Source organism: Leucoraja erinacea, chromosome 25 (assembly GCF_028641065.1).
Source record: "Leucoraja erinacea ecotype New England chromosome 25, Leri_hhj_1, whole genome shotgun sequence".
In the NCBI taxonomy this organism is placed as follows: domain Eukaryota; kingdom Metazoa; phylum Chordata; class Chondrichthyes; order Rajiformes; family Rajidae; genus Leucoraja; species Leucoraja erinaceus.
The window spans coordinates 21,576,234-21,584,963 of record NC_073401.1 but is presented as its reverse complement, the minus strand read 5'-3'; the positions used below and the strand labels follow the sequence as shown (position 1 = coordinate 21,584,963).

Below are 8,730 nucleotides of genomic sequence, written 5' to 3'. Positions count from 1 at the left end.
AACATTCAAAATCGATGGTAAATTGAGTTTCACCGTACCTTATTTGGTACACGTACAAAATACCTTTGAGCCTTTGAACATTCAAGGAAACAGGAATATTACAGAAGTTTCCATATCCATTTTTTTTTTTCCATTATCAGTGTTTATTAGATGTTTGACTAGTTCAAATTTTCCATCTAAATTTGGGAAAGCCCCATCTGTAATTTTGTTTACAGAACAAAATTAGAACATGAGTTTACACTCTCAAGGCCAAACCACAGGTATAAATGTGTTCGAAATGTAAAGATCAGCTTTGTTATTGGACAGGAACTGAACATGAGATCCTTGATTGCCGTTGTGTTGCTTGCAGGTATGTATGAGGAATGCCTATCGCTGTGAGCAGATGGATAACAATGATGCCTTTCATAGCTCTCAAGTTTTCTAGTGGGATTGTATTTCAGATTGTCTACTAACATTGGTATTAGCGGTGTTGCAATTTTCATTGTGGTTTGTTGCAGAGACAGATATGCAAGGGTAAATGCAGTTTGCAATACAGAAACCAACTGATGGGGAACCTCAGCTGGTTGCGCAGCATCTGTGGGGGGGGGGGGGGGGGGGGGGGGGGGGGGGGGGGTGGGGATTGACATTGACACGGGTCTAGATCCTGAATCAGAACTGGGGGTGGGGAGGGATGATAGCAAGAATGAAAAAGAGATGGAGAGAGTTGAGACAGGGGTCAATGGGTGATAGGTGGAATGTGGAGGGATGAAGGCAATGGGCAGTTGGAGCTCGGTGGGGCTGTGGGATGGTTGGAATTGGGATACAGAGGCAGGTGTGTCCTACTATCACCCCCAGCAGCTGTCTTCACCTTCCCCCCCCCCCCCATCCACCTACCCCACTCTTCCCCCATCGACCCACCCTCCTCAATCACCCCAGCCTCCAGGGACGTGCGGTCAGGGGAGGCAGGGAATGCAGAGCCTCACCTGTCATACTCCCAATGAAAATAGCTGTTAAGAAAAGTAAAGAAAAATAATAATAAAATAAATATAAAGATTTTTCCACTATCTAATCATTTTTATAGTTAAAATCGCCAAATTTGCACAGCTCCGCTGCAATTACATAAAGGGATGAGATGTGAGGCAGCAACGAGCTGAGCCTCCCCTCTGCGCAATCCCTCAGAAACTGGATGGAGCGCGGGCAATAAGCATGTGCCTGGTACCATCTCTCTGTAACATAGTAGGCATAGACTACAAAACAGATCAGTGTGTCCATTGAGTATATTCTATTGAGATTATTCACTTTTTACAATTCATCTTTTCTCATGCTGCATGCTCCCAGGAGAAAAAGAGCAATGGATTTTCAGTCACCACTCAAAAAGATCTATTGAATTAAAATCTTAAACATGACTGCAAATTTGAAAGATCAAAAATGCAGCAAGGTTTCAAAGAAAACACGAAGATCTGTTGATATTTATTATTAAGACCTACTGTGTATCTCTCCACAGCTGCTGCAAGTGCCAGCATTTCACCTTATGCCATCTGGCAGTTCAGGAAGATGATACTGTGTGTACTTCCTGACAGTTCCCCCATCCTGGACTTCAATGATTATGGATGTAACTGTGGCTTTGGCGGTTCTGGTAAATGTGTTGACCAGCTGGACACGTACGTCGGTTAATGCCAATCTCTTAACTTTATTTAAGTTGGTAGGAAATCTGGACTCTGAAAGTGCAAAGCTATGCTGAGAAGAAAGGCAATGAAAAGAAAGGCAATGAGATTAATTTCACACTTGTAAGGTTTCCTGCAGAATTACCTGTATATGTGGTTGTCTCAATACTCTTGTGGCCTGGGATAGGTTTCTGATTTGAGACCAACATCCGTCAACTAGCATGTATGGGTCTCTTGGGACCTCACACTACCTGAGGGCTGTATGACTCTATAGTCATAGAGTCATACAGCCTTTGGTCCAACTTGCCCTTACCAACCATACGATATGGACATTAAATTCTCCAATTTTTAGATAACCAATCTACAGGTACCCACCAAAAACCCTCCTCCTCTTTCCACCCCACACTCCCCCTTTCTTCCCCCTCTTCTCCTGTTCCCCACCTGGACTCGCAGCTTTTTCTCCCCTCCCCCTACATTCCTTCCTCCGGCTTCGCAATTCACAACTCTTCAATCCTTTTGTTTCACTCCTTCGGTTTTAATCTCCTTTGTTCCAACCATCTGCCTATCAAACTCCCCCCCCCCCCCCCCCCCCCCCCACCAGTCTGAAGAATGGCTCCAAGATTATACAGAAGTGTTGTCTGATCCGCTGAGTTACTGCAGCATTTTGTGTCTTTCTGCATTTCCTTGTTTCTACACCTGAACACGGTGTTAACCCTTCCTCAGATACTGATCATGATATGGTCACATGATGATGATGATGATGATATCATCAAAGCATGACAGAGCTTGCCTTAGTCTGTGACAGTTACTGGAAATAAATCAGTATATTTGTACAGATCTAGTTACTTATCAGATTCACGTTCTGTCATTTTTTCTTTCCAGATGTTGCTGGCAGCATGATAAATGCTATCGCAAGGCAAAAGCTGATCACTGCAGGTATCTGGTAGACAGCCCATACATTGAACTCTATTCCCACTCTTGCTCTGGGAATACGATCTCTTGCAGCAGTAAGTATCCAGTCCTGTCACAACTGCAGAAATTGGCACAACAAAACTTTAATATGTATTCAGTGGAAAATATGATCAGGGTGCATGTTATGGCAACAGATATTTAAATGAATTAAAAATATATATTTTGCCCAAAAACTCATCCTTGATCAGTGACACTAAGTGCATAATATAGTAATGCTGACATTGAATTGCCACTAGGACAGCTCAGTAGTACATAATGCCTCATAATGGATTAAAAACCCTCAAGAGTTTGCCAGAGAATACTTCAGCTGCAAGTACTGTCACATTGTTATTCTGGGTTTCCTTTTCCTTAAAACTCACTCAGAAGAGTAAAAGTGCTTTTAAAATTGGTCCTCAGCTGGTAACCAGGAGCACATTTTGGGATTTTTCATCTAAACAACCAGTTCTATTAGTTTTAAAATAGTTGTGGAAAATGACAGAACTGGTTCACAAGTTAAAGTTCTAGGCAAGGTGAAATGTTAATTGTTTTAGAAAGAAGATATTTGCAAAAGTTGATTGGAATAGATTGTTTGCGGGTAAAGGGGCATCCTTCAAGATGAGAAGCTTTTAAAATTGAGATAGTGACAACACAGAATATGGAACAATACAGCACAGGTACAGGCCCTTCAGCCCACAATATTCGTGCTGAACATGATGACCAGCTAATATCCTTTGCCTGCACATTATTCCTCCATTCCCTGTAATAAGAAACATAACCTCCTCCTGTCATTTCTCCACTGATATGGGCTCCGCTTGTATACTTTAACAACCTTCCCCTATGTCTGTAACTCCCATCACTTTTGGCATCATCTGTAAACTTACTAACCCACCCATTTACATTTATGCCCAGGTCATTTATATATACAGGTATCACAAACGTACAACAGATATAAACAGAGTTACAAACTGAGATATAAACAGACTGCGTGTTCCAGTGAGAGGGAGGGGCAAGGCTGGCAAGAGTAGGGAACCCTACATGACAAGACATTGAGGCTCTAGTCAGAATTTTTTTTTTACTGCCAGCAAATTGAACCAATTATCAAATTAATCGAGAACTGGTGGTTTGATCAAATTCTCTAGGTTTTTTTCAGTTATAATGGAACTGAAAAGTATATGAACAAAAGATAGACACAAAATGCTGGAGTAACCCAGTGGGTCAGACAGCATCAGGCAGACAGTGGGTGAGACAGACACCCAGAGAGTTGTGAATTTGTGGAATTCTCTGTCTCAGAAGGCAGTGGAGGACGATTCACTGGATGCATTGAAAAGAGAGTTAGATAAAGCTCTTAGGGCTAACGGAATCAAGGGATATGGGGAGAAGGCAGGAATAGGGGTGCTGTTTGTGGATGATCAGCCATGATCATATTGAATGGTGGTGCTGGCTCGAAGGGCCGAATGGCCTACTCCTGCACCTATTTTCTATGTATCTGGGGAAAAGAAAAATGAAATGAAAATGGAAAAGGACCGGTTACGGAACTCAGCCTGTCCCTCTGAGTTACTGCAATGTTTTGTGTCTATTTTCGGTGTGAACTAGCATCTGTAGTTCCTATCTATACAGTTTATGAACTGAACAGTAAATGCATGAGCCCAGTTGTAACTGATCAAATAACTTGGTAAGTCACCAAGACCGATTGTACTAAGGTGACGAAGGGTGCCATGAAAGATCATACCACACAACTTGAACCCAGTAAGCCATTCTTCAGTCATAGTTTTCAGGAATTGATGTGTGCTATTGTTCCTTGATAATGGTGATGATGGTGATGAGGTGACATATGTACAGAGCCAAGTTATAACCACAATTTTTTTTCTTTTCCAGACAAGAATAATCCCTGTGAGGCTGATATTTGTGATTGTGATCGTATAGCAGCCATCTGCTTTTCAGAGGCCCCTTACAACCCTCAGTATAAAAATCTGGACCAGGATCTCTACTGCAACTAATAGAGGCAGAATTAAGGATTAAACAAATATTAAAAAAACATGTTTTTTTGCATTTTTTGTCCATTTGTTGTTAAATGATTCACATACAAACAGAAAAGCCATCTTTGGCTTCAAGACTATGTTCTTACAAGAATACTATTGATTAACAGCCACTGGTTAGTGAATGGTTATAATGTTTATATATAAACATCTTTTCAAATTTTTTCCACATCCAAAAACACAGGTCTCAGTGCCTCTTACCGCACTTCAGCCATGCTCGAGTGTGATCAATGAATGTTGTTGCCATTCACAATGGGCAGCAACTAGGCTCCAAACTCAATTCTCAAACACATGGGTTTTCACATTCTGGCCTGGGTTAGTAATTGGGAGTTTCAGAAGGAACTGCAGATGCTGGAAAATCGAAGGTACACAAAAATGGTGGAGAAACTCAGCGGGTGCAGCAGCATCTATGGAGCGAAGGAATGGGCAACGTTTCGGGCCGAAACGTTGCCCATTTCCTTCGCTCCATAGATGCTGCTGCACCCGCTGAGTTTTTCCAGCATTTTTGTGTACCTTAGTAATTGGGAGCATGGTTTATTTTATCTTCCCAATCCTACTTACAATGTTAAGGCCCAATTGTGGCCTTTGCTGGTATACACTTAACTAGGCATGGGTAATGTCTGAATTTAATACTGCACCCCCAAGTTGTGCTCTTGCTCATAAGACTGGGAGCATCCACACTTCAATTCCAGATCAATGTTCATCTACTTGGCCACAGTAACCCATCTTTGAAGACCAGCTAATTCAATTTGATTTGTATTCTTTGGGCTGTCTTGATTGAATTTAACAGACTTTGAGATTTGTTTGGTAGATACACTCCAAATTAAAACACAGATCTGTTAACAACAGCAATTGATAGGTAGGTACGTTAATTTAAGATTTAAACATAGATATGAAACTCTATGCTGGGTATTCACAAGGGGAAACATTGCCAGACCATGAAGATATTCTACTTTGAGGTTTACTACCTTAGACATATACATAATACAACATGAAAGTATAAAAGGATCCATCAGAAATCAACCATGTATCACCCATAAGGTTTCAAGGTCAGTTTATTGTCACATGTATCAATTAAGGTATAGTGACATTTGAGTTACCATACAGCCATACTAAGTGAAAAGCAAACGACACACAACCACATAAAAGTTAACAAAAACATCCATCACAGTGGATTCCACATTTCTCACTGTGATGGAAGGCAATAAAGTTCAATCTTCTTCCTCTTTGTTCTCCCACGGTCGGGGCAGTCAAACCATCCGCAGTCGGGGCGATCAATCGATGCCCCCGTCGGGGTAATTGAAACTCCTGCGCAGGGCAGTTGAAACTCCCTCCGGGGCACGGAGTTTCCGAATCTGCCTCTTCTTACCAGTGACCGCGGGCTTCAAGATGTTAAAGTCCACAGGCCCCGCGGTTGGAACTTCGATCCCCGGCAAAGGGATCGCGAGCTCCGCCATGTTAAAGTCCCACAGACTCCCAACAGCACGATGTTTGGCCGCAGTGGGGACAGAGATATGATATGGAAAAAAAAATCATAGCTCCATCGAGGTAAGAGATTGAAAAAAAGGTTCCCCCCTAACCCCCGCCACATAAAACAAACCAAGGAACACTAAGACATACTTTAACACATACTAAAAATAACAAAAAAGAAAGAACAGACAGGCTGTTGGCGAGGCAGCCCCTGCTGGTGCCACCCAGTGTTGCTTACCTTAACCTTAAGGCAGTCTTCACATTAAGATTGGTATCAACTATATCCATTGTTCAAGATGTGGACTTTTATACATCAGTGCGACCAAACGTAGACTAGATGATTGTTTCGCTGAACACCTTCACTCAATCCATCTGGACCTACCTGATCTCCTGATTGTTAAACACTAATTCTCCTGCCTCTTTCATACACTGACCTTTCTGTCCTTAGTCTCCTCCATCGTCAGAGTGAGACTAAATGCAAATTGGAGGAACGGCATCTCATATTTTGCATGATATTGATTCTTGATAACTTCAAGTAACACTAGCATTCCCACCCTCGCCATCTCTCCCACACCCAAGTTGCACCAGCTTCTTGTTTTCACCAAACAAACAGCTAACAATAGCCGGTTTCCTTTATCATCGTTACTGTTTTGCATATTTTTCATTCATTGCTCAGTATCTCTCTACATCATCGTCTATATCTCTTGTTTCACTTTCCCGTGACTTTCAGTCTGAAGAAGGGTCTCGACTCGAAACGTCACACATTCCTTCTCTCCAGAGATGCTGCCTGTCCCGCTGAGTTACCTGTTTTTTGTGTCTATCACACTATTATCTGTGTTTCCCTTAGTTTGTATTAGTTACAATCCAAAAAATGGGAAGATTTCCCTTTCCAGAACATTCATTTCCTTTGAAGTTGGTTTGAATGAAATCAGACGGGACAGATGACAAGATCTGTGGTAAAAAACATAACTTAATTTGTAAATTGAACAGGGTGACCCCAAGGCAATTGGAAATCTACCCATAATTTCCCACATTTCCCGTAGCATTAGACTTGAATAATGGTGTCTGCAAAATCAGAGTAATACGCTATATAAATTCCAATCGATGCTGCCGGGCATATATTAATCTAGTTAATACCCGACATAAAATAGTAAATACTAGAATCTTCCCGGCTAAATGTTTCAATGGCTGTTTTCTATACCCAAAACAATGGTTTTACTCTTCCCCAAGAAAAACAACTGGTTTTAGTCGTTGCACATTTACACTGGAATGAAAAGCAAATAATTCCAATGAAACAAATCTAAACATACACTGTTTATCAAAAATCCCACAGTGTTCACACTAGGTCAGACCACTGTCACAGGGCATGTCGCACTGACTAATAGTGAGTGCTTTGAAGATTCCAGACAGATGTGAGTTCTTCCATCTTAGGTTTCCCCTTCCCACTGGTCTCCTTTGTACTTTGTACTATTCCTTTGTACTATTTCCCATCTTTGCTCCATTTCTTTCCCGTCTCCGTTCCACTTCAGAGGAAGAGTGCGTGACAGTGTACAATGGAAGACACAGGACTGGGTGATAAACTGTGTGGCCAAAGCTCAAATGCCCAAGGTGTGAGTTTTGGAGGGAGTTGTGAAAAAAAACAGAGACCTAAATAAGTAAATGTCTTCCATTTGCCTGAATAAGTAGAATTATGTTAAGAAAAGCTGTAGGGGTTACAGAATAATACATAATTTAATCAAAACAACAAATCATCCACCACTGTGTTGCTGGCCTCAGGTTTGTAGTCAGGTAGGAAATTACAAGTTAATTAAGCAACAACAAAAAGTTGCAATAATGCATTCCATTAATAATATAAGAACATGTTCTAAGGTGTTTCATGGGAGTGCTATGAAATAGAATATTATGTCAGACGAGACCAAGTGGGACCGGTTGGGCCCGTCCCCCAACGCGGGGGGGGGGGGTCGGCATTCACCCCACGGGGGGGGGGGGGGGGCGGCGGGGGGGGGGTGGAGAGGGGGGGGGATGGGGAGGGGGGGGGGGTTGGGGGGCTGATCCGCTGCGAGACCCCCCCCCTCCCCAATTGGCCCTCCTCACTCCCTGCCTTGTGCCCAAACACCAGGATCGTGGGACTAAAATGCAACCAGAACTTGATGAGCAGCCCCTTCAGATATTGGTAGAGGGGCAGCAACCTTGTTACCGTTGGCAACATCCCATTGTGATGTCATTGTGGCAGTCGGCAGTCAGCTTGAGAGCCCATTGTGATTGGTGCACTGTGAGAGGCATTGTGACATCATCACCGTCAGAAGGCTGGAAGCTGTCTGTGAGAAGGCGGTTTTGGCTGTTTTTTAAAATTTCAACGATTAATAACTTCGGAAATATAGATGGAAATGTGACAGGAAGATGTTTATCACCACCAAGGGAAAAATGTGAGTTGGATGTGGGAAAATGGGAAGGCTGTGGCCTAGCTTTTGGAAAAAGATAGGAATTAACCATTGACACAGAGACACATTGTGGGCACAAACCGAAGACTTTTAGTTATATAGAGATACCGCAATGGTATTGGGGCTAGGTCAACGTGATAGGCATAAAAGGTCTCAAGAAAGAGGTGCTAATAAATTCTGGGAGGATAT

The 8,730-nt window shown here is 42.4% G+C and overlaps 1 protein-coding gene across 1 annotated transcript; it reads left to right on the top strand.

Annotated features, from left to right (window-relative positions):
* The first annotated feature begins 292 nt into the window (after positions 1–292).
* Positions 293–4,652, top strand: LOC129709548 (phospholipase A2, minor isoenzyme-like). The gene is made up of 4 exons (XM_055656017.1): positions 293–349; positions 1,484–1,640; positions 2,526–2,650; positions 4,470–4,652. Exons 1-4 carry the CDS (start codon positions 316–318, stop codon positions 4,589–4,591), a joined length of 438 nt encoding a protein of 145 aa, XP_055511992.1. The 5' UTR covers positions 293–315; the 3' UTR covers positions 4,592–4,652.
* Positions 4,653–8,730: the final 4,078 nt, after the last annotated feature.

What these genes read in the sequence shown, in the direction of transcription:
- LOC129709548 (XM_055656017.1), top strand. Translation starts at nt 316, where the DNA reads ATGAGATCCTTGATTGCCGTTGTGTTGCTTGCAG. An exon ending in TGCCGTTGTGTTGCTTGCAG is followed by an intron (nt 350 to 1,483) that starts GTATGTATGAGG and finishes ATCTCTCCACAG; the next exon opens with CTGCTGCAAGTGCCAGCATT. An exon ending in GAATACGATCTCTTGCAGCA is followed by an intron (nt 2,651 to 4,469) that starts GTAAGTATCCAG and finishes TTTCTTTTCCAG; the next exon opens with ACAAGAATAATCCCTGTGAG.